Below are 27167 nucleotides of genomic sequence, written 5' to 3'. Positions count from 1 at the left end.
TCGTCGATTACGCGCGTTGGAAGAAGCTGCAGACGATTGCACTCACTTTAAGTATCGCGGAACATCTTCATAAATACTTCTCGCTTCGCGGACACTGCAATTTCATGCTGTGCTGCTGCCTATGCTGAAGATTTAAGCATCGTCATCTTCTTTTTTTCCTCGCACAAAATCTTTCTTCCTGTTGAACCAGATTAACCACACGAGTTAACGAAATAAATGCAGAGTTATTGTGTTGGGAAAATCATTTCTTATGTTGTTGCTTTGAAGATTATCTTGATTGTTTTTGTTGTTGTTGTTAAATACTATATCTAGCTTTAACATTAGATTTTTCAAAGATCCATAAACTTCATGAAGAAGATTCAACTGTCTTGCTCTAGCGTTGAAATCTTTTAATAATTTTCCTATTATCGAGTCAATGAAGAAAAAATTGTTGAATAAATAAGACGTTGGGACTAAAAGCTTTCACAAAGTTTCTTTAGAGCTTTTTTTCTATTAGAACTTTGTTCATTTTTTTCTCAATCACAGACTGATCCTGGAGAATGCAGAATCTTAGCGATTGCACCGCATAAAAGAACTCAATATGGATTTAATTCAAACTAATATCTCACACAGTACGAAGACATAAATCATTTTAGAGCTCTGGATTAAATTACTCACTAAAATATCATTTATCGTAATTTATTAATCCAGCTGTTTTACCCCTTTAACAAACACATGCAACAAGGCCAATGGGTTCTTATAGCCACACACTGCCTGTGTCAATTATCTAGAGCTATGAGAAGGTGTGTCTTGTGGGCAAGAGAAGCCAGAGTAATTCCTGATTGTTTGACCCCCGCGACAATAAATCCCGCACAATTCATGACGTTCATAATCCATTCGATTTTTAAAATATATATATGGGCAAGTTTAGCAACAGAAAAAAACCGGAAGGTTTCTTTCCGGACAAAAAGACGAAAGCTCTTGTGGATTTCTTTAGTTCTCTACTGAGAGATTTGTCTCACGCATCTAACTTTTCAATTTCCTTCCCGCATTATATCGAAGGCAATTTGTGTGAAAATTAAGATTTATGGTTAGTGCAAAGTTGTGTCTAGGTTGGTTTTTTTTGTAGTCAACACTTATCGTGACTATTTGTGCGAAATGTTTTTTTTTGCAAAAGAAAAATAAGAGAATACTGTAAAAAGTCAACTAGCGGTCTCAATAAGGACTTTACTACTTCCTTTTTTTTTTGTTTAAAAGGTTTGAAATTAATTGATGTTTTAATTATGTCTTAATGGAATTTCTCTCGTTTTAATTACTTGATTAAAATTTTTCATGTTGATGACAAAAAGCTCTTTAGCCGAAGTTTTCCTTGAGCAAATCTTAAAAATTTCAATAAATTCTTAAACAAATTCAATAAATTCTTAAACACTTTCATTGAATAAGGTATTTTAGATAAAAATAACTTCTTCATGTTTTATTAAAAAAGCTCCCAAAGCGTGAAAATAGCAAAGCTGGCTGAGGTCCGAGCTTTGCACGAAAGTGTGAAATAGTAAAATTGAAAGAAAAGAGGTGAAGTGTGAATGAAAATTTTTGCCAATGAACTTGAATCAATGGGAATTACAAGAGTTGAGTACGCGTGTAAATTCAACCAATAAATCGATTGATGACTTGAAACTCTCACTGCCTTGCATATGCGTACACATAGCCAGCATATAATGAGAAAAAACACCCACGCATCATGAAATGTAATTTAATTATCACACCACGTGACTCGTCTTGCAGCTCACCTGGCCACACACACACAGGTTAGCCCCAATCAATTCCATCCGGCAGTGAGTTGAGAAAAGTGATGCGATTAGTTATTTGAATTTCCTGTGCAATCTACACTCCACCAATATTATAAACATATCACTCAATTCCCTCATTTCAAGGCGGCAATTTAGATTCTACATTTGCAACCTCACCAATAAAATATTTTGCACCATTCACTTTCATATCATTCCTTTCCTCTCATTGCAAATTTATATTGAGATACATAAATTCCATTTCCATGCACCATTTGGTGCTGAAAAGACACCAAACTCACCCTCCTCCGTTAAAATTCATTCAACTTCCAACATTTGCACATATATACACAATTTTGCGATCTCTCAGTGGAATTTTAATATCCAATTAGAGTTGTTTAATATACAATTAATATTTTATTCACATTTGAAATCCAAAGACAAGGTAATTAAAATATTGTATTAAATTCCCTTTCCGCACATCATAAATCACTCTGCTGTGGTGAGACAGAATTCAGCATCCACCATCTCGATTGCAAAATTTCACACACTTCAAGCACGAAATAAATAATCTGTGGCTGAGCTTCAATCTGACGGTGAATTCTCACTGAGAGAAGCCTAAAATGCATTTTTTCTTGAGGGGTTAACATCTTGAGAGAATTCTTTGGAAAAAGTTTTATTTGTTAAGAAAATTCGTACAAAATTTCTTGCTTAATTGCTTTGAAATCGTTCAGAAAGAAAGAAAAATATATCTAAAAGAACTTTAATTATGTACCTAACAGAGTTTTCAGTTTTTTCAGATATTTAAAACAAAAATCTTCATATAAACTCTCGAACAGGTTAATTGAGAATGAAATTCATTGCTTTAGACTCTTCAAGTTCATACCTGGATTATTTTTATTAAACATTTAAATGAAAGACACAGCCTTTTTGGCAATTAGGCCAATCTTTTGGCACTTAATAAAAGATCACGCGCATGAAAGTTAATCTAGTGAAAAGAAATTGTCATAAATGCCAAGGCGAGTTTAATAAAAAAAAATTAAAGGCTCGTCTAGTTTATAAGTTCAACAACTTTGTTTAACAAAGACTTTGATTCTGTTAAAAATCATTAAAAAATAAGAATTAGGAATACTTTTTTTGTTAAAGAAAATATTTCTTGAGCTTTTGAAAATTCTCTAGCAGTCTATTGAATTGTTACCAGAAATTAGACTAGAAAAAATGACCTAATTACCCACTATCATTAAAAATAGTTCCCAACAGTCTTCCTTGTTTTAATAAAATTCTCTATTCATCACAATGAACCTTTTTTTATCCAAATGCCCAACATTAACCACGCAGCATAAACCACGCAGCATAAACATAGACAAATGGCATGCGAGAGATCGTGCAAAAAAAATAACCAGAATACTTTCTATGAATATTAATGTTGATAGGGTACGACTTGCAAATGATGCCACATTAAAGTAAATGGCCAAATGCTTGCGATTTCACTGCTATTTGTGAATTTTTCATCCGCTTAGTCATTTCAATATGATTTTCCTTTCAAAAAAAATCTCATGAAATATTAATTTGATTATACAAAAGAGGAAACCGACACCCATTTCACTTTCCTTTGCAATTTTACGCGGGCTCGTGAGTTTACGGCACTCTGCCCTCTTTTCCATACGCGCGAGATAAAAAATAAATAAATTCTAAATTACTGAAATTAAAATTTCTTCTAAATGTATTACCTATGTCTTTAGCCCCTTGGTGGAAAGTCAAGAAATGCCTTGAGAGATGATTTTCTTCGCGAGAGGAATATAAAAAGCACGCTCCCATTCATCTGGGTAGGTACCATAATAAAGGTTCTTGCAAATTTCCATATTAAATACTAATAATTTTTGAGGTGTCTGCGAGGTCAGGAGTTCACCTCAACGTGATTGTAATTTGATACCGCCGCACCGTGATTGAACACTTGTGCAGCATGAAAAGTGCCTGGGAAATTGATTTAATTTCCTCCAAATGTGGGGGCACGACCAATTTGTATGTGCGCGCCGGGCTTCTGAAGAGATTTTTTACCAGAAGCACTTTGGTGGGTCATTAAAGCAAAAATGCACTTCTCGTGTCTTACGCAGAGCCACGTATATAATGTGGGAGAGGTTCTGCATTTTCTAAGCCAGCATAGAGCGACACACACACTTGTATGATGTGGTACAGTCATTCCGATAAAATGCCACCCACTTCTTTCACGTGAGTCCCAAATAATGTTGCAAAAGGTTTGAAAATTTGGGCGAGAGAGAGAGAGAGTGGAAAAAAGCCCACATTTTTTAACGATAAAAAAGCTAAGTGTTAGATATAAAGCTCACAAAATATGGGTATAGGAAAAAGTGGAACTAAAAGACTTTCATTTGACGGAGGTTTTGTCGTTGAAGCATAGACGAAAAAACAACCAATGTGCGGTATTCGCATAATTATTGTTGTGTCATCCATCGGCAAAATCATCATGAGAGAGCTCGAATGAAATATCAGTGTATGTACATTGAAGAAAATTCCTCTGGCGACATTCACTCTCCTCTCCTTAAGCATGTAATTGTGCACTTTATTATTGCGAAATTCTGCACCAGGTAAATCGCAATTGCGAGCTTTTTATTATTGACATACGAAATTGAGTCATGTTGGGTGATACAAAAATCCATACAAGGCACCAGGGGGGAAGCAATAAATGCTGGAGCAAATAAGAAGAAAAAAAATGAGAAGTGAATTTAATTGCTAAATGAAACCTAATTTATGTATTAAATGCCAGAAAATTCAACACACGCCATTGCAACGTTAATTAGATAATTTCATATTCAAGAAGGAAGTTCTCTGGGGCTTTTTTCTCTCTCTCATTCTCTCTCAAATTGACCCAACTGACATACATTTCAGCACTATATATATATATGCTTTTCCATGCTTTTCAAAAATCCTCCGAAAAAAAAAAAGTTCTATAAGATGAATTTATTGCTACCGCGTGAATTGAGCCATCGCTGTCTTAGCGCACTTTTTGAGAAGAACGTGTCAAGAGGTCGAATGTAGTGTATTCTGAGATGCTTTTACAGTTATTTATTAGACTCAATTTATTTTCTTGGTTTTTCTTCTCACGAAAAAGTCCCATAACCCATGCGAGGAGAGTTCTTAAAAAAAAATATGTTGCTACCTGTAGTGAGAAGAGTTGGTAAGCTTTGTAGATTTTTTGTTAACAAGAAAAGAATGTTGCTAATAAAAAAGAATTATAGAGAAATTCAACATGTGACTGTGAAGAGTTGATTGACATAATATCATAATTTTGGGTGAGAGATTACTCAGCAGAGATTAAATTTTATTAATCTTCCACTGTGATCATATAAGAGGTCAACATCATGATCATTTATCGGACTTCTTTAAATCTTTTTTTATTGCATATTTTGGAAGAATTAGAAATGATATAAATGAGGCAAGCATAAGATAATAAAAATTAATAGATCTAAGAGTTAAAGGAGAATTCTTTTGCAAAATCTTAAGAATGGGCTATATTTTTTTTATCAATATAAAAATAAGTGTCGGGCGCTCAGAGGGCAACCCTAAAATTGAATTACTGCCATCGCTTCTCGGTGCGCAGAGCGCCACCCGTGAAATAAATTGTAAGTTCCTTCACGTCAAATGATCATTCATTTGGCACTTCCGGTTTGACAGAGAAAGAAAAATCACGCGTGGAATTGTGCGATCCATAAAATAATTAATTTGTGCTTTAATTTCATTTTGCATTTTATTTAAAATCAATTTAGACAGTAAAGTAAAGTAGTAGGAGTTATTTGTGAGTTAAATTTAGTGAAAAATAAAGTTGTGAAGGAGAAAAATCTTGTGCTTTTATTTGCGGCACATTCCCGGAGGAGAACTCCACGTGGCTGCATTGCATTCGTGCGTGATTGCGCCTATTGCACGTCGTTTGTCCACCACACCTGCCGTTCGTGGCCACCAATTGAAGACAGCGCTCATCAAGGACACAAAAAGTTTTGTCCTCCGGCCGGAAGGTCGAGGATTCTAATCATTTGTTTCTGTCTTTCAAGGTTGGTGGGCCACGACTCCTGCGCTTATTGCTTCTTACGTGCATTTCTGATGGTTTATTAATCTTTGCCTGTGTCTCGTTAAAGGTTGGTGGGCCACGACATCATTCTTATTGCTTCCTGCTTGCTCTAATTTGGGAAGATATTAATTATTACCTGCATATCGTTCAAGGTATGGAATTGCTTACACAACTGCGTGTACATTTGGTCCTTCGAGCCGGAGGTCGAGGATTCTAATCATTTGTTTCTGTCTTTCAAGGTTGGTGGGCCACGACTCCTGCGCTTATTGCTTCTTACGTGCATTTCTGATGGTTTATTAATCTTTGCCTGTGTCTCGTTAAAGGTTGGTGGGCCACGACATCATTCTTATTGCTTCCTGCTTGCTCTAATTTGGGAAGATATTAATTATTACCTGCATATCGTTCAAGGTATGGAATTGCTTACACAACTGCGTGTACATTTGGTCCATCGATCCTCTTGCTTGGATCAGCGTGGCGTCAAGAGCTTCTAGTCTTTCTGCTTCATCCCAGTGCCTACACCGCAAGCGCAATCATGTCTCTCGAAATCCGGGGAGCAATTTTGACCGGATTTTCTCGAATTCAAACCTTCGTCGATGGCCTCACTGACATTGACAAACAACTAGCTGACTATTCTGCAAACTTAGCCAGTCAGTTGGACACAATGGGGGCACTTAGAAAACAATATATCGACGTCCAGGCAGAAATCATCGCTAGCAAAACGCTTGAGCTTCATCAAACTGCTGAGGTTGCCAGCCTCAAGGATTTCATTCAGCGATGCGACTTGCTTATGGTCAAAATCAAAGATCTTCTTACTGACGCTCCCGGATATTCCGCCACAGACGTGAAGCCTCCCTCCATTGCTTCTGGGGATTTAACGCAACAGTTTCTTACCTTCATACAACAATCCGAAAGTCGCTATCACACGTCGGAGATGCAGCATCATGAGAACATGGAAAAGTTCAGCAATGCATTGAAATATGTTCCGTTGGGTGCCACCAGCGGCTCTGCACTCCCTGTGACAGCAGTCAAGCTTCCTCAATTGCATTTGCCTATATTTGACAGGATGTATGGTTCATGGCACTCATCTCAAGCTTCAGCCAATCCATCTCCCGGGAAAGCACAAATTTCACGTGAATGCATCAACAAGTTACACGCTGGCCAGCCCCAGCAACAAGCTCTCGTCAACACTGTCAGTACCCATCTATATCGGTACTGTAGGAAGTCACATCATCCGTACCACAAGTGCCAGGGCTGGCACAATGTCCTGCTTCATGACAAATCCAGCTCTGTGAATCAAGGCATCTCCAGCCAAGCTTCAGCATCCTCAGACAATGCTTCAGACGTCCAAGGTTCCACCAGTCCTCCGGATTCCTCTGCCAATGTTGCTGTCTGTTCTGCTTCTGAGATTTACCACTCCTATCCACCTCCAAGAGTCATTCTTGCGACGGCTTTGGTGAATCTTCTAACAGCAACTGGGCAGATGCGTTCCTACCGCATACTACTTGACTGTGGAGCTCAAGTTAACGTCATTGCTTCATACATGGCGAATCAGTCGAATCTACCGAGACATCCTGCTTGCTTCTTTGTCAGTGGCCTGCGCGCCACGACTTCTCGCGCTAGATTCTTTGTGAACGCGACTGTAGTCTCCAGGACTAATGGCATCCGCATCACACTGAAATGTTTCGTCATGCCTCAAATCCCAGGCATGCTTCCCAACTGCCCTGTAGATTCCTCCAAGATGCACATACCTCAGCATATCCCTCTGGCGGATCCGGATTGGGCTGTGCAACGCCCTGTAGACATTATCATCTCTGGCAAACAGTTCTGGGATTGCCTCCTGAATGATTCCATCTTACTGGGACCAGGACTTCCCCTGTTGAAAGCTTCAATGTTTGGCCATGTGGTAGTGGGAGAAGATGAGGTTATGTCTACCTGTGACTGCATTGTGTGCACTGCCACAACTCCGGAAACGTCATTGCATCAAGTCAGGGAACTCGAGAATGTGCCTGTACAAGCATCACAATTGGAGGAACAGCTTGCATCACAATATCCATTAGCTTCATTCGCTTCAGCTCATCAGTGCATTGGTGATGGAAGATTTCTTAATCAGCTTCATTTCCACAACACCTCATGCATTCTCGATGAGTTCAGCAGATTCATCCTCCAGGAAATCTGCGCATTGGAACGCCCGTTCTACAAAAATTGTGCCTTGCAAATTGCTTCTCGCAAGGCCTGCAATAAATCGCTTCCAATGGCTCCTGACACACTTCGGACGTCTCTTCCAGTGGATGATAACACTCCACTAGTGGAATCAGTTCAGCTTCAAATCATCCACGCTCTAGAAGAGGGACTTTTTCTGGATTCCAAATCAGATCCAGCGATTGATGTGGAAGAGTCTGAGTCGTCACCATCAACTTCATTGATTCATCAGCCATTTATCCCCAAAAATACAGTCCACTCTCGCTCTTCTCTTGAGTCGACTGACACCAATGATGCATCGGAATCAGGACATTTCTTCCGTGTCAGAACTCAAGGGTGCTTCAAGTTACATCATTCCCATCCAGTGGGAAGTTCTCGAAACTGCAGCGATCAGTGTTCAGCCGGGGAGCATTCCAGATCACAATTGGAAACGGCTGAACTTTCTGTTACTCCTCAGTCATGCTCGAGGATTGAGACTCATGAGGAGTTGCCCAGGAAATGCTATCGTCCCATTCGAATCATTGCATCTCATTCCCTTGCCGAATTCGTCTCGCTCGGAACTCATCATTCAGCAACAGCATTTCCCGCAACTTCAATCAGTTCTGCGTTTGAGGAAGGAGTCTCGTGTGCTCTATACAAATCAGCTTCAGCAGCCCCGCTATTCCAGAGAAGGTTCATCGGCTTCCAAGGTATGAATCTTGTGTTCCAATCAATCGAATGACTGACTGGATCACACCGGGGAGAATGTCGGGCGCTCAGAGGGCAACCCTAAAATTGAATTACTGCCATCGCTTCTCGGTGCGCAGAGCGCCACCCGTGAAATAAATTGTAAGTTCCTTCACGTCAAATGATCATTCATTTGGCACTTCCGGTTTGACAGAGAAAGAAAAATCACGCGTGGAATTGTGCGATCCATAAAATAATTAATTTGTGCTTTAATTTCATTTTGCATTTTATTTAAAATCAATTTAGACAGTAAAGTAAAGTAGTAGGAGTTATTTGTGAGTTAAATTTAGTGAAAAATAAAGTTGTGAAGGAGAAAAATCTTGTGCTTTTATTTGCGGCACATTCCCGGAGGAGAACTCCACGTGGCTGCATTGCATTCGTGCGTGATTGCGCCTATTGCACGTCGTTTGTCCACCACACCTGCCGTTCGTGGCCACCAATTGAAGACAGCGCTCATCAAGGACACAAAAAGTTTTGTCCTCCGGCCGGAAGGTCGAGGATTCTAATCATTTGTTTCTGTCTTTCAAGGTTGGTGGGCCACGACTCCTGCGCTTATTGCTTCTTACGTGCATTTCTGATGGTTTATTAATCTTTGCCTGTGTCTCGTTAAAGGTTGGTGGGCCACGACATCATTCTTATTGCTTCCTGCTTGCTCTAATTTGGGAAGATATTAATTATTACCTGCATATCGTTCAAGGTATGGAATTGCTTACACAACTGCGTGTACAATAAGTTTTTTTTGACCTTTTGACATTTAAGAGTTTTTTAGAATCATCTTGAATAACTCGTAAGAACTGAACTTTCTAAAAATAAAATTATGAATTTGTGAGATTTCTTTCTTATTATTTTTTAAGGATTTTAAAAGTTCTTCTTTTTTTCTTAAGCTTTAGCATTAGATCTTCCGGATCTTCCTAATTTTAACCACTTAAAAAACCTTTCGTAAGAATTCAAATTAATTTCTTTTCATTCATCTCAAAAGATATTTCTTCACTTAAATTTTTCAACTCTCCCAGCATTTTTTTCCTTCATTCCTCCCACTCAGAAGGTGATCTTCGAAACGAGGGAATAAGCGGGATAGAAGGTAGAAGAGAGAGATTCTCTCAAAAGTTCAAGTACACAGAGTAAACAAGAACAGGTGAAGATGTTGTGTAATGTTGGAATTAACAAAAGGTGTACATTTGAATAAATTAATCAGCAGCAGAAGAAACACACAGCACAAGACTTGGAAGAAGCATGAAGCTTATTGTCAATGGTAGAAGTTTGGTGCTACATTGACTAGGTATATGTTCCCACTTAATGTGGAGAATTATCTTGTGAATTATGACGTTATGGTGACATTGTGAATAATTGATTATTGCACTTTACAAAATACATTTTATATTTACAACTTCATTGACCCTTGAGAATATTTCTCAATTGATTTTTCTTCAATAAAATTATTTTTATTTAGTTAATGCGAAAAATTTGATTTTGAGAACATAAAATAATTTCTTTTACCTTGTAATCATTTTTTTCGGAGAAGTTATGCGCACGCACTTTGCGGAAAATTGCCAAAGAGATCCACAATCTTCTGTGTCTTTCACTTTTTTGCGTGGGAGTTGGCACGAGAGCCGAGAAAAGTCACCAAGAGACGAATCTTGGTTGCAAATTCACTTTTTTTTCGCACAACTTGAGAAAAATCCGTTTGATTGCGAATTAATTTTATTTCAGCATGAAAACTGACACTTCACTGTGCTTGATGAGATATATTAAAGACGCATATAAAACTCGATGCATAAAATCGCTACATTCCCATTGCTAAAGGCACATTAAATCACACTTAATGATGTCCTCAGCAGGAAATTGGGCAATTTCCTCGGGCAAGTTTCAAGCACTTCAAATTCTCTATCTAGATCTGGTTTTTTCCTCTCTCAAGTTCTTCTCCTTCTTTTGAGGAATTTTCCTCACTAATAGTTCCTTCTGTGCTCGAGCCAATTGAATCTAATCCAAAGTGAGGCACTCACACTGGAAATGCAACAACAACTCACTCAATGTAAAAAAAAACTTCTTGAATTAAAATTGCCAGGCTACAACCACCAGCCTCAAATTGAACCCAACTGAACCACTCTGCGGTTCTTTGCTGACTGACTGGCTGCTGTATTTTGTCCACGAAAGAAATTCATCAGAGGCACACATCAGAGCGTCGATAGAGGTTTTGCACGACTTTCGAATAAAAGAGTCAATCATTTTTTATCACACTCACCAACATTTTACAAGAGATGGAAGTGGAGGCCACACATGCCCCATGGTAGGAGAAGTGAGTGGTGGGCAATCGTGCAGAATTTTCTCCTCCACAGCCAAAGAGCCACAGCACAACTCAAATGGGTACACTGCAAAAAACATTCGTTGGCTGTTGAGGAGAAATTTCTTGTGAATGAAGAATGTGGTTTGGTGATGGAAAGCTGGGGAAGGTAAACCGCCGCACAATTTAACGAATGCGAAGGAGAAAAAGTGAACGAAAATGCTCCAAGATAAACCGTCTGTGTTGACGTACAAGAAGCAATCATGTGCCGTGTTTATAATCTGGTGAAAATACAATTAACAAGGTGTCGGATGGAATTGCAAACATATTAAGCAAAAAATCATAAATTAAAAACAGTCACATGACAACATTGATTACTCTTTTGTCTTTTTGCGTGGACTCACATCATTTATTTTGATATCTCCATCATTTCTTTATGGGTGTTGAATGTTATTTATTAAATGAAATTTTCTTTTTTTATTTTTCTTTCAGCGTGACAACATTTAAATTTAATTCATCAGCTCTTCTTCATTGAATGTTAAAATTATAGAGAGAATTATTTTACTTCGAATTATAAATAGACCAAGGATAAATAGAAATCAATATCAATGTAAAATCCTACTTTTGGTAATATAAATAATAAATATGGTAGAGTATTGTTTTTCATTGTGTGAACAGTAACAATATACATTTAAACACCCTCCTGATCAACCCTCCCACAAACATGACAAGCTGACACGTTCGATAAAATCCATCCCTGTCCGCCTATACTCAAAGTTTCTTTTAAAAATCTTTAAATTTTTCTTTTAACAGTAAAAGAAATTTCTAATACTTTTTTCAGAAACTTTTTTCATTAAAAATAAATTTCTCGAACGTACTAATGGCCAAATCCCCTTCAACTCTTGTCTCTTCCTCAAATGAGTAAACTCATTTCTTCTACTTATTTAACCCAGATATGTCAAGAATTTTTTAATTTTGAAATCCTCGCAAAGTCAATTTTCAAGCCAAAGTTCTTGAAATAACCACTTTAACCCATTTTTTTGCCCTCAAAGTCAACAAAGAAAATTTTCCGAGCATACTACGGGAAAATCTGGGTTAATATAACAACGCTTCAGTTTTTCACACGTGCAAATTTAATAATTAATTGCAATACCTCAACCAAAGGGCGGTTATCATGATGCAACTGAACCAGAAAATAATTATTGGTTGGCAATAATAAAAGTTCTAGTTGAAGAAATTTCTGGTTACAACCCCCAAGTTTCCCCCAACCTGGGAAAAGGGGTGAAAAGAGCTCTAATAAAATATTTAACAACCCCTTGGACAATACGGGGCGTAATAATAGAATAACCTACACTTTTTGCCATCACTTTCATCAAGTATTCTACAGTGTTTAGTCGTGTTTGCGAATCAGTGCAGAAGAATGTTACCAAAGATTGATTTTAAGACATTTTTCACAATTCTAAAAATCTGTGTTGTCTCAAGAATACTTAGGAATCTTCGAAATACACCAAAATACAATTTAATTTTCATTTTTTTCACCATTCTTGCAACCTTCAATTGCTTCTGCTGTGGTGCTTTTGTTTTACAGCACGAAGAGAGCAGCGAAGAGATTTTCAAAGTTATTTTTGCCATTTTCTTTATTATTGGATTTTTGGGAATAATTCTCAAGAATTTCAGCGGTATGCCCTATCATGGTGAATTTCAGAGTCTCTTGGATTGGATTGAAAGGCTTAACACTGCTGCGGAGGATAATGCAATAGTTACAAGAATCTTCAAGGAAAATCTTGCCCTTGTTTTACGGTATTCTGTGATTTTTCTGCAGTAAGTTTTTATTTTCTTTAAAGCTTTTGTATTATATAAGTACCTACATAATAATTATTTTTATTATTATTTTAATAATTCCAGAACTTACGTCTCTGGCGCCACATTATGCTCAATTGGTTCAACAATTTCGCTGATTCTTAAGAATGCTATAGTTGTGTCTATATGGAATATCGATAAGGACTATCATACACTATTCTATAACACCTTTCAAGGCACCTTACTCTGCATAGGGGGCATTTGGTTTTCCCTTTCAGACGGTGGTATCGTCTGTATTGGACTCTATGTTATTTTCTACATGAAAATCATCAATAGAATGATTACTCTTCAGACAAATTCAGAGATCTTAGTGGAATGTCCTCCTGACCTTCTTGTGCGTACGCTCAAGAAACATTGCGAAATGATACAAATTCTCAATATCTTCAACACTTCAATCAAACTAATCTCACTCACTCAACTCATTATGAGTACAATATTTTTCCTAGAAATTATCTTCATGGCACAAATGGAGGTATTTGATATTGTCGTGCTGTACTTGTTCATCATTCTACTCTTCCAGCTGGGAATGCTCTGCATTTTCGGTGAGATCATTCAGTCGGAAGGAGAGAAAATTTTTCAAAATTTGTACTTTACAAATTGGTACGACATGAATGTACGAGATCAGAAAATTATTCTAATAATGATGATGAATTCTTGCAAATCAATTGGCCTTAGAGCGGCAGGAATGTATCCTATTACACTCTTCTCTTTCGTTCAGGTAGGAAAATGGGGATCAAACATTAAGGAAAATTCATTTTAATTGATGAATACAAAATATTTCAAGATAAAAAAAATGTTTCCTTTTTTTCAAATTGTTAAATTATCTTTCACCTATTCTGCATTATTTCTAACAATGGCAAAGAAGTAGATGAAACTTCAGCATAGAATTTGGAAACACTGAGAATTATTTTAAGGAATGAATATTTCATTTAATACACAATAAAGGGACATTATGCACAACATATGGAGCAATTTATTAAAGTTAATATTAAGCAGCTTTATGTACTTACTACAAATATTTCGTTTCATCTTGTCAATGGATTAATGTAGATCGAAAAAATATTTATATCAAAAGAAGAATAAATGTATTTATTTAATAGACTAATCAAATTATCCGAGCCGTTACTACATTAAATAAGAATTATTTCAAGACTTTAATCTTCGTATTAACAGTCTAGAAAAATAAAACAATTTCCCCCGTTAAACTATTTTCATCACACATCTGTTAAATCCATTTTCTCTCAGCTTTATTTCATCTTTGAGCGCTTTCGTGATGTGCAAAAGGTATCACTGACGCTGCAAAAAAAAATGAGATATGCCCATCAAAATGGTCAATGTTGATTATTAAGGCACTAAAGTAAGAGAATCTCTCTCTCTTAAAGAAGATGACTGACGAGTAAATGATACTTTTATTGACCGAATACTTTCGACACAGCTCTGGGTTAATTTCTTGTGCGAAATTTTTCGCACTTTTGCTGTGAAATTGCGACGAATTGAATCATGTTGGCATCACGATGTCTTTATGGTCATTCCATATAAATTGATTAAAAGAGGTTCACACGATAATGTACTTAATGAAATTTCGCAATCACCCCCACAGTTGACGCGCATTTAAGCCAACTCTTTGGGCATCACCGCAGTACACTATAAATGTTTAATTTAAGTGCACTGCTCTGATTTCACTCAAGTGTATTTTTTGCTCTTAAAATTGGCCTAAACTCATCCAATAATTCAGTCATGTGATGGCTGTGAGAGTTTTATTTAGCGGGGAGTGATGTGGAAAAAATCGCCAAAAATTTTTTGGTCAAAAAAAATTATCAGGTTCGTCGCTTGAAAATTGAAGTCTTTCGATTAATTTTGCGTCTATTTGCCCACATTTTACCCCATTGCAGTGACATTGACATTTGCATACGACGAATGACTAATCAGTGAATTTTTTAAACAATTTTTGGGTGCATTTTTTTCCCACAGCGCTGAAGCAATATTCATAAATATTGCTGAAGAAAAAATAAATGTAGCGGCGATCTTTATCGATGGATTGAATCGCCGTGTCTTGTGAGAAATTTCAGTGTAAGAGCATACCAGAGTGATGTTGTGTTTATTGTTAAACGGAACACGCTCAAATCATTAACCCATAAAAAATATCAATTGTGCAATTTTGCCTGTGAGACAGAGTAATTTTTGATGGGAATCACCTAAGAAGAGTCAAGTTTTGCTGTCTACCGTGGAAGTCATAAATCACAAAATGAAACAAAAGTGACTCATGTTGGAATCTTAAGGATCTGGCAGAGCACAGAAGTTTTATTAAAGACCCATTTTAGCCCTCTTTTATTCCTCAGCAAGGTTAGTAAGTTTAAGTTCTCTGCAGATTGTCGTCCACTTTCTGACCTCTTACGTAAGAGAGCTTTCGTGAACTTTTTCATTTCTTATCCTAATTTTTTTTAAATTATTCTCTAGAAGGTCCAACCGAACCCAATTGCTCACTCTCAATATACAGAAAATATATTTTGCGAGTCCGAAGGCGAAAAAGGGTGGCGCTTTGGGTATGTTTTGATGAATTTTGTGACCCCAGAGTTTGACCCAGAGTGTGGGCTGTGGCGTGTCTCACCGACAAGAGTGAAAAGAAGTGGTGAAATGTGTGCAAAAAGTCAAGCGGGAAAAATGTGAGAAAATCAATATATTTGCGATCTTATCAGCCGTGCTCTCGCACAATCTGGGCGCATAGCTGAAGACAATAGGGACATATGCGAGAGACCTTGTCGATCGCAGCACGATACTGTCTTGCGCCTGCCTTCCCCAGCTTTTATGCTCTACAATTCGAATAACTCTCATAAATTCACATCGATTACGGGGCAGTAACATTGATATATTTGTCTCGCAACTCTGCTGTTGTCTCAGCTGTTGAAAAGCAGCTCAATGGTACTCAATGGCTTACATTACATTCCATGTAAATGTGACCATAACACCAGAGACGTTCCTTTTCTCTTTTTTTATCCGTGCCCTCCACCGTCGTCATTTCTTGCGCTCAGCATCTACGTCACATGCTTGTAATTTAAATACTCAACCCCCTCTCTTCATGGAAAAAAAAGTCTCAATATATCCTGAGGGCGAAATACCCAACAATCCTCCGCATATGCTAAAGAGACACGATCGAAAAGGCCATATGACGAAATGGTGCAGTGTGATCGCCCTCTTCATCTAAAAGAAGTATCAAAGATCTAATCTCGATGAGATCTCTCTAACTTCAAAGTGTTCCAATCTTGAGTCTTCAATGCAACTCCGCGATATACATTTTATTTTATTAAATCTTTTAATGAACGGCCATAAAGTTGGAAAAAAAATTAAACATTTCCTATCTTAACCATTTTAATACTTTTTTTTCCTTGGAAAATATTCTGCGTTCGTTTAGTTTTGAAAATGTTGAAAGTTGAAAATTCTTGAAGATTTTTAATTAGTTTCTCTATAGTGGAAAAATTCTTATGAGCATTGAAACTTAACAGAAAAATTCAAAAAAAAAATTAATTTAATTTTCTAATTTTCTCTCAAATTAATCAATATGAGTCAGAGTTCATTTAAAAATGTTTGAATGACCGCAAGCATAACAAATCATCACACAAAACAATGTTCATTCATATATGGAATGCTCTGTCTGTCATTAATATGCTAATCTCTCCCATTTAAAATATTGCAGCATGTTTTCTGTATCAAAAAGAAAACATCTTCCACCTAAATAAGGAGCTAAAAACTATTATAATAAACTTAGCTAAACACTAATATGACTGAAAATCAAGATTTATCGGACAGCGTGGATTTTGCTCAATCTTTAGCAGCCACCCTGAAGGCATTTTATACAATTTTTCCGCACGTTAATTGATTCCGTGTGCGAATTTCATTTTTATAGATTGCTCGACTTTTTAATCGTGATTTATCTATTTTCAATTAATAAAAAAAATATGAACAAAGTATATGAGAAATGTCCAGTCAAGTTTCCAGGTAAAAGGACTTTCAGTTTGTGGGCTGGGTTAAAAGTTTTCCAAATGATTAAGTAAGATTGTGTGAGGGGCGAGCTAATTAAACCAGCTCTAACTTGTGACTCTACGTAGAGAGCAACATTGGAAAAATCTTAAGAAGCTTTTAATGAAAAATTTGCACCTAAATTCCAATCTAAGGTGGTATTCAATGACTTGCTGTGGAAAGTTGCAAGAGAGTCTTGTATTTATTTGGGCGGTTGGTTATAGGGAAAAGAATTCAATTTAATGGAACAAGTACATTGAATTTTTCAGACAATATTCCACCATAGCCCAACATCATGCTACGACCGATATTTTCATAAAACACGAAACACTTTGAGAGTGAATGTTGTCCCCTTGTGGAGTTAGCCATGTGAGTGTCCGTATGGGTAGTATAAATAACTCAATGAGTGCACTCTATTTATGTGCCAATTCAGTGGCTATTTTGTGTAGATTGAGCGTCTCTATTGATCATTTTCTTCTCCCTTTTTTTTGCTTCTGAGTTACCGCGCAAACTCATGCCAATATCCATCATTTTTCTTCAGTTAATGCTATTGCATAGAAGCATAAAACGCATGATCAAATAAAGTGGCACATTTATTAGCATATAATGTGGGTCTTTGCTATTCAATTAAATTCTTTCGCTCCTCTTTGGAAGGCAATACAAAAAAATTAAGGCGAGACGTATCTCTGTTAAAATTGGAAAGGTTTTTGCCATACAGAGCCAACGTTGAACTGGAGGACCTGTCACCTGACAATCATCGCCGTGCAGACGCCCTTGGTACACCTGATAAATCGGTGCAAAGCAACTTTTATGTGTGTGTAGAGCAACATCATTCAACATACTTTATTATGGCGGAGTCTCCCCCTCGTTACATGTTATGCAAAAATTATTACCTCTATCTTGGTGTCAAGATTATGTTGTAAATTAACATTAAATCCAACTAATTGTAAAGGAGAAGACTAAAAGATAATTACAGAGCTAGTTACAGGAATTTGCAATTAATTAATGGATGTCAATGAAAGAAATATTTAAGAGTGAGAAAAAAAATGATTTGAGAAGCATCAAAAATGCTTCAAGCAGAAGCCCCCAAAATGAACTCCTTGACCGCAGTTAGAGTGCAAAATGATCAAACTCTTATTGTTTGCTATTATTAAATTTAATGGTTAAAAGGATTGGCAGCCGGGGGAAGATACAAAAAACAACCGAGAGAGAATACAGCTAAAAGGTGACTTCCAGCAGTCAATTTTAATTGAGCTGTAAAGCTCATGGTTCAGCCCTCTTGTTGCTACAATTGAGTCAATCTTCAGATGGATTATTGCGAAGGTTCATCAGTCATACACTTTGAGCATCCAATCATTCGCTTTTGAGGTGGTGGCGAACACACTTCAGCAGATTCTTTTTTTTTTTTTCTTGAGAGACATCACCTTGACTCCCTTTTTCCACGTGAAATTGCGCGCATCGTCTCCAATGGGGGTTTTCAAGAGGGAGAATGACATGAAAATTAATAGCTTTTGAGCACTTAAGAGTGATCTCGTACCAGCCAATACGCATCCCAATTGGACGTATATAATCTAATTTAATTTACCAACCATCGCAATTGGTACAGCCAGCAAATGCAAAGAAGGAGCTTTTAAAGAGCTTGCAACGCAGTTTATTATGTTGCAATGTTGCTGTAAATTTACGTTTGCATATAAACACGTCCATTTGGCATAATTTTCATTCGTCAGCAAATATATCTTTCTGCCGTTTTTTTATTGCCTTCTCCGCAATCGCCAATAGTTTAACTTAAGAGCCAATAGAGTCTTACAAGAGAAGCACACGTACAAAAAAAAATGAAGCGTATTTAATAAACACCAATTAATGACTTCTCCTGTTGGCAAGAAATTCGAGTATGGAATCTCAAATGAGTTTCATAAATTACATTCTCGTGCTGCCAATGCAAAAATGATATTAAAAGTAACAAATTGACACAATCTAATTGAATTTGTTTGCATTAAAGATCTTATTTTTCATACTCCAAACTACCTATGTAGGTAGGTAAGGTAGGTATAAAAAAGCGCCTTTTCCTTTCTGCAGTATCATTTATAATAACATGTTTTTTTCCTTCATCTTATTACTTCTTCTCTTCTTATGGTCACCACTCTATGCGCGAGATTATCTTTTCAGCTAAAGGCGTGTGGTTCACAAAATGTATCAACCAACAGGTGAGGCAAAAAAGAGAAAGATCCGTGCGCCGTGTGGACCTTCACTCTAGATATTATGGGAATTTTCTCACATATGGAATTATGCCACAAATTTAAATAAAAACCTCTCAAGAGCATAAATCGTAATTATGTAAGAGAATTCTTCCTCCCAAAAATGCGCAAACAACAAGCAAACCCGGCGTCTCCACTGCACCAGGCGGCTCCATTTTCCACACACACACACAGAGAACAAAAAAGCCCATTTTTGCACGACAGAGCGTGAAATTCGACAATTTAGTGCAATTGAATATGGAATTTTGTGCCATAATAGGCAATCTATTGATACAGCATAATTATTTTCTTGTGCATGGCATTTTTGGTAGGAAAATATGTGATGAAAAATTGATTTAAATTGCAGGCAAGAGCAACATGAGCCACAAAATTGAGAGATTTACTACACATACCAGCCATTACACGCAGTGATTTAGTTCACAACACAACAATGAATGCTTTTGAATACCAATTTAAGCCACACAGAGGGAGAATTGTTGTGAAGCACATAGCGCAAAAAAGGACCCTGATGGTGTAAATTTGTTGGCAAAGATTTCAATTACTGATCATTTCATCGCAACATTTTCATTTTACCGCGTGAAATTATATAATAACACTGACGGCTCAATCTTCCACCCAAAATTTTGCCGATGAACAACCCAAATTTGACGCGCAAAACAGGGCCAAACAGAAGGGGAAATTTGAATATACTGTTTACCACTATCGTGCCTTTTATTTCATGGGTCAACGAGTTTTTTTTTCTCTTTCTTCGAGAAAATGAAAGTAAATCAAAATATTCAATCGCAAATGAACAACACTTTTATTGGGTAACACACAGACTGTGTAAAAGAGAAGAAAAAAAATCTCCTGCCATTTGACATCAACGGATGTGATTTGATATTTTGCAAAATCAACCACCAAAAAATCTTTAAAAACACTGAGGTCAAGAAATTCCTCGAATACCACCGTGATTGATTTCTTCGTCTTTTCTTAATATTCCTACATTTTTTTCCACTTTAAATATTGCTTTTATTTTGTGGTGCAGACACAAGAAGTGGATCAATGGCAACATTACGTGTGCATAAGGTCAGTGATTTGTCAGGAGCAACAATGGAAAATTATTGAGCAATTTTTCTTTGAACTTCTTGTTGATTTTTTTTATTTGGAGGGGTTTGAATCTGATAAGAGATGTCGGTTAATTTCGTTAATTTTTTAAAGGTTTCTTTCTTTCTAAATGTTCTCATTGGGACAAAGAAAGAGGAATCTCAAAAGTTAGCCAGAAAGGTAATTTTATCTATTAAAAAATATTTTTCTAAGAAATCCATAAAATCGATCAAAAACTCATTCAAAATTTTTCTTTTATTCTGAAATTATGGAAAGACTGAAGGGGCAAACGATTAATCAAATACAGTGCACAAATTGTTTTTAATATTCCAATTTTTATCCTTTATCACCACGAATCTCAATGATTGATAGGAAAAGCAAATTAATGTTTTTAATTAACCATAAAACTCATTAAATTCCAGAATTTGATTAATACGAATTACTAAATTTTATGCTTTTAAAAATATTTTCTTCCTTACAAGAAAAATATTGTCGGATTATTTGGAAAATCTTTTACAAAAATTAAAAGATTTTGAATATTCTGCGAGACATGTTTTATCCTATAAAATGGAAATTAAAAGATTCTGAAAATTTAAAGATAAAATTCTTTTAATAGAAAGTCTATAATTTTAAATTTTTTATATTTTCAATTGTTTTTTAATGTTATGTGATATAAATATCTAAAAACAGTCTTTATATTTTAGGTTAATGTCTAGGGTGCTAAAAAATATTCTCTTTACTATAAACCTATCAATGAGTTTCAAGAGAAATTTCTTATAAGATCAAAACTTTTTCCCCTTACAGAGAGACCCTTAAAGGAATAAATTCTTTTTGATATTAATATTCAATTTATGCATTTGCCTTCAAGGATTTCTCTGTCTGGTCTACCACTGATCAATTCACATCGAAGCCATCGAAGGGCGACATTTTCTGATTTATTTTTACGACCTATCGCTGGAACATTTTGATAAATAACTTTTACAGCAACAACAAAAAAACACAGCGTTGATATAAAATAAATTCCACAACTCGATTGAGAGGGACAGAATTCTTGTGAAAAATCAATTTTTATCTGCATAAATTTTCCGCTGCTTTTGCCCGCGCTCACCATGGATGAAAATTACGAAATTATTTGCATACGAGTGTTATTAAAATCACTCTGCGCGCGCGGGTATGTTGGAGGATCGGAGATAGAGGTCTCTAAAATGTGATTGAGAAGAAAGAATAAATCCGAAACTGGATCAATTTTAATCAGAAAATGTTTAGTGTAATTTATTAAATTAATTAATCGACAACACATCAATGATACGAGGACACCCGCAAGGCGCAATAAAAATTGCCACCCAGATCTTAATGGTCAAATTAATGTGGTTTGCATATGTATGTACAACATATAATATTGGTTGTAGGCTTTTCACACAACTCTATACTAGATAGCAAAATTCCGAAATTGAGTCATTTTCTGCGACACCGAAATTACCTTTATAAATTGTCTGAGAGATTCTGTAAAATTTGCCGACTGAGGGGTGATTTTTTTTCTCCTCTTGTGCAAATTTTAATATTCAACTTGCACTGCTTTTTGCATAGATTGCCCATATATTTAGTCACATAAATGCGTTGCATTATTTATGTGACTTTAAATATGGTGTGTAAGCTCTCTTTTTTTTGCACATAGCACTCAAAAAGCCCGCCCACAACATTTTGGCATAATATTCCCGCGGAGTTATTTACGCCAGAAATTCTTTTTTGTGCATGTTGATTTGCAAAATGCATTTAATGTTGTAGATTGTATATTTTGAAATTTTGAAACTGCAACGACAAAAAAAGGAGGTAATATTACATGATCTTTTAGATGCAGATTGCAGAAATGTGTGTCGAATGGCTGGAGTTAAACGTCTCCGTGCACTTTCATTCTCACCACTAAATTGCTCGCCGTCTGCAAAGCTTTTTGGATGGGCTTTTAAAACGACTCAATTGTGCCCAATTTTCATGCAATTCGCCTGCACACCTCGCACCCACCAAAATGCACACATAAATTACCTTTTTATCGTCTCGCGACCCAGACAATAATTGAATAATGTTAAAGCAAGCATTTTCTCTTCATGTCTGCACACTTTGTTGTTTTCAAGCCTTCGGGATATTTTCAGCACAATCAATTTTGCTTTTTTTGCACTGACACTTCCTGACTCCAAACATCGCATGTACAATTTAACCCATAAAACCATCTTCTGTTGCAAAAAGAAGAGATTTGAGAAATTACATAAGAAAGCTCAGAGATGACTGATAAAAGAACAATAAATTATATTTTGTTTGATTAATTTATGAAAGCTTTTATCCAAAAATCAGGTGAATAAGAGCAGCGAGATAATTAGAAAGAACGTTAATTAATAAGTTTATTGATTTTTTATTTAATTCAAAGAACTCTCAGATTTTTAATTTTCGTCTAATGTAAGAAAATTAGCGCACTCTTTGTTAAAGAATTTTTTTTGCAAACAGTATGACTATAAATTAAAAAGTTCCAATTTTAACTTGAAGAGCTTTTAAATTTTAAATCCCTCCCCCTGACACTGCGATGCAATTTACCCCACACTGCAATAAAACAACGACAATATATAGTAGGTACTAAAAAGTTCAATTTATCGCTGCAAAATCTCTAATTAGGACAGACAGAAAATTGTCACGAATTTCAATGGAGCTGCAAAATCTTGATGTTTTATAGTATAAAATTTAGAACGTGCCAAATATAATAGCTCCCCAACTGTCGCTTGCAAATTGATAAAAGGATTGAATAAATTGTATGCTATTATGTACATTTTATGCACAAACTGCAGGTACATTTGCAAGCACTTTTGCAAAGCTCGCAAAGCACAATTGCAGGTGACAAACAGAAAGAGACCTGCAACACGACAAGGTGTTTTATAATGTGCCTCTGTTGGTGCGATTTTCAAAGAGAAAAAGAAAGTATCGCTCTTAGCCGGAGAGTTGACACGTGTGGTTGGCTTTTTGGGCTTTTTTTTGTCTTTAATTACCTCGTTGACTTTTAGAGGTGCGAGTGATTTTTGAGAGCAGAATTAGCACAATTGAATAATTTGATCAAGGACCGTTTTTTCTTCACTTCTCCACATATTTTGTCCACCCAAAACTTTTTTTCTTTGGCTGCTTGCATAGAAAGATGATTTGGAAATATGCTCCCCTTGACTTCTTGAGGAATTATTTATCATAGTTTTTTTTCTGCAGTAGCGCAGTGCCGATTGATAGTGCCCGTGTGTACCTACAGATTACCACTGACATTGAACAAATTAAAGTGGGTTTTTCGGGTGCAAAAAGTAGCACGGCGTGTCGGTAAAAAATATATTATTATTAAATGTGGATCATTAATCCCAACATTTCAACCTCATTGCATGCTATATGGCCCCGGCGTGTGTATGTTTTTTTTTTCTTAGCTTAAAAAGAGCGACAACATTTTTCACATAGAAGTCTTCAAATCAATTTGCACCTGAGGACAGTGAAAGTAAAATTGATACAGAAAAAAAAGATTTATAAAATGCAAGATCAAAAAAAAGAACGTACGATGATATCCTATAGGTTAATCCAACAGTGTGGTTTGGAGAAGATTTTGATCAAATTTTGTAATATTTTATTTGAATCTTCGGCTGTGAAGCTTTTTTGATGCTTTGAATGTTTGTAAAAGATCCAAAAGCATTGATAATATTCTGGGAAGCTTTCTAACCTCATATTTAACGAAGTAAAAAGATATAATGAATGTTAGATTATAAAGGACATTATCAGAAGAATTCTTATAAAGTAAACTTCTTTTTGAAATATCTTCTTGGTGAATTGCTAAGTAAGCAGAAAATTTAATGGAATCCATTAAAAATAAAAAGTGACTAAAAGTCAATTTTGAAATCAAACATTGCCTTAAAAAGCTTAAAGCTTTTCAAATAAATTTTTCAGAATTTTTTAAAGGAATTTGTTAATTAAGAAATCCTGCTCTAATAAATCTTTAAAACTCTGTATTAAGCAGAATTTTTCAGTAGATACCTGTATAGGTATATTAGTATATACTGTCATCAGCAATGTGATTTTGTTGGGATTTCGTACAAACTCTGTATACAAAATACAACGATTCACACACAAGAGATTCCTATGAATGGGAGGACTAATTAAAATTTTATATTCATCGAATAGTTACATAAAAAAGCGACAAAGTTTACCTTTTTTATCTCTCTTTTTTCGTCTATTGTAGCATTGTGTGTGTACTTTCATCAAATTCCCCATCGCTCAGTGACATAATGCATTTAATTGCTAATTGGTCTATCTCACGTGGTACACGGGGATTGAGCAAGATGAGGCCCGCGTGAGGCGTTTTTTGTGTTTGTTTCCTTTTCATTTCTCCCTCCCAAATTCCAATTATGAAAATATATATAAAATTTAGATAGGAGGTCAAGAAGGAAAGAAGGCAAAAAAACCATCAATGGGGTGGAAGTATGTCGCCCAGAAGTGCTTGCATGATGTTTTTGATTTGCAGCAGCAATGTACATAATTCGTGTAGTAGATATACACTACACAGTACACATATTATTGTGACTGCGCCTGTCGCGTGAGATTAAATTCAATCAATCAGGCATTTGCAATTTTCAAATTAAAACACACACCATTGTGGAATTTCCATCGCAAACAGTGTGTACAATCATTAATTATTATTGGTGGGCCGGTGAAAAATAAAGTCACAAAAGTGCAGGAGAGCTAAAATGAAGAAATAAGAAAAAAGCTAAAATGCTCCCCAAGTGCGGCAAAAATCTATTAAATAAAATATAGAAATTGCATTCTGATACGTTGGCAAAGTGAAGGCACCACACACGCCGTGTAAACTTATGGGTTTGAATCAAAAATTGCGCAAAAGAGCCTTTTTCTCTCCTTCATATTGCACTCATATTCTTGTGTGTGACTCTTTTTTATTCTGTTGTGTCTCCAGCGAAACTCCCCTGCTCTTGTCACGAATTGAGTTACTTAATTATTTTTATGCTACACTGTATGTAGTTGGTCTGAGGTACCTCTTACACCTTCAATTGACCGCACTCTTGTTTGGTTTTGATATGTACAATAAATCAGTTGAATTATTCACGGGACACGCATTATGACATGTAGAATTTTCATTCTTTACTGTCGCACAATTTTATGACTGCCTTTTTTTTACGAGGTGTGGTTTTGTTGCCATCAAACTCACTTACTCTGCATTTTGTGGGTGGAGCTGTATTGCAATTGATTGACTTTTATGCGAGTTTAAAATGAAGCACTTAATTGTTTTACATTAAAATGCTTTTTCATGCCTTTGTCTTGTGAAAAATCTGTGGAATTCCTCATTTTTTAAGGTTTGGTTTAAAGAAAAAATTATTTTAAATAAAATTCATTAATTAATTTTCTTTAAGGCTCCTAATGAAGACTCACACTCTTATAGATCGTCCTTTGCAATCTTTCAACATTCTTCTATCAAAATCCGCCAATTTTCAAGAAGAAAATTACATAATATTTCCACCAAAACGACATTAGATCGAGCATACAGCGAATAGTCATTGTACCAACCATTTATTCGCAATTAAAATTTATATTATGGATATAAAACATATAAACGTAAATGGAGTGCATATATATGGCAAAATTCACGTGATTTTTCACAGCAAGTTGCGTTGAGTGTTTTCACAATAAGACAGCGATTATGGTGCTTTGAAAGACTTTTTTTTGAGAATTTTTATTGACTCCCCAAAAATGTTTCAATTTCAATTAAAATTCAAATGCAAATGACTCCGCGAATGTTTCATCTGCACTAAATTGATCAATTAAGTGGTTGAACTCAATCTAAAGCCACCATCTCCAGCCGTGAATTGACTCAATTTTGCTTGTGCAGAAAATCACCACTCAACGGCCCCAAAAAAGAAACAACACCATTCATTGCTTGCTCGATGACCTAATCTACACACTCAATCTAACACCTTATGAGACAATTGAAAGAAATTGCCATTCAAGATTGTGCGCGATAGTTGAGAGAAAAATAAAACATTTCGTTTTATTATTTTTCGCACAAAGTATAAAGTGGTGCCAAAATGATAAAAGCTCTCTTTGTGATTTCTCTCTTGTTCACAACACATCTTATACAAAAATAAATCAATGAAATGAATTAAAAGAGATTTCTTTGAGTGAGAGCCATGAAAAGGAAATCCATCAAAAGAGGAAAACAGAAAAACAAAGTGCCAATATACATTAAATGGATACCTACATATTGAAAAAGAAATCCAAATGCGAGATTTCATTTCGCGTGTTGGTGCTTTTTTCAAGTTCAAACCAATTTCTGCATCGTCATTTGATTTATTACCCAAGAATCTGCGCCAAGAATTCACTTTCCGTCAAATGCAAATTTCACTTTCATCACACCTTTTTCAATTAAATCCCCCCCCCCCTCTCCTACATGCTTTTGCAGGAGAATTTCCTGAAAATCAATTAATTCATTTTAATTGACTTTCTTCTCACCTGCTACCACGAGCTCTTTGGATGCAATTTGAGAATTCAGTAGCACGGAAAGTCAATTTATGATTGATCAGCAGGTTTATCTGGCTCTTGAAGGTTTTCTTTTTATTTTTAAAAAGATATTTTAAGGCGAAAACAACCCCAAATGATTGAGTTCTCACTCACAGATGCCATAATTGACTTGGCATTCATGTGAAATTTGCTGCACTTTTTGATTATCTCTCAAAAGTAATTTACCAAATTTCGCAATGGAGACGAAATTGAGATTTACTGCAAAATAAAACACTCAGAAAAATCAAGAGTTGAATCACTTTAATCACGGGTTGTGTGGTCTTTGAGTAACGTTAAGAACTTTAAAGAAAAGGCATAAAAAAAGATTCTTA

General features: G+C 35.9%; 4 protein-coding genes across 4 annotated transcripts in view; 2 read left to right on the top strand and 2 right to left on the bottom strand.

Moving 5' to 3' along the window:
• LOC129787950 (peroxidase) overlaps positions 1-11093 on the bottom strand; it is a 34564-nt gene extending 23471 nt beyond the window's left edge. The window contains exon 1 of the mRNA XM_055823835.1: positions 10267-11093. Coding sequence (XP_055679810.1) covers positions 10267-10277 — 11 coding nt within the window. The 5' untranslated portion in view covers positions 10278-11093. The remainder of the gene's footprint in view (positions 1-10266) is intronic.
• LOC129787983 (protein Peter pan) overlaps positions 1-27167 on the bottom strand; it is a 1185971-nt gene that overhangs the window by 425229 nt on the left and 733575 nt on the right. The gene's annotated exons all lie outside the window — the stretch shown is intronic.
• LOC129787980 (L-dopachrome tautomerase yellow-f2-like) overlaps positions 1-27167 on the top strand; it is a 1067766-nt gene that overhangs the window by 307024 nt on the left and 733575 nt on the right. The window lies entirely within an intron of this gene.
• On the top strand, positions 12732-19012 carry LOC129786798 (odorant receptor coreceptor-like). The gene is given in 3 exon segments (XM_055822040.1): positions 12732-12871; positions 13187-13628; positions 18971-19012. Coding segments are annotated over 3 exon segments (624 nt in total).

Source organism: Lutzomyia longipalpis, chromosome 1 (genome assembly GCF_024334085.1).
Source record: "Lutzomyia longipalpis isolate SR_M1_2022 chromosome 1, ASM2433408v1".
Classification (NCBI taxonomy): domain Eukaryota; kingdom Metazoa; phylum Arthropoda; class Insecta; order Diptera; family Psychodidae; genus Lutzomyia; species Lutzomyia longipalpis.
Note: the sequence above shows the minus strand (reverse complement) of the source record. Positions and strands in the feature narration are given on the sequence as shown.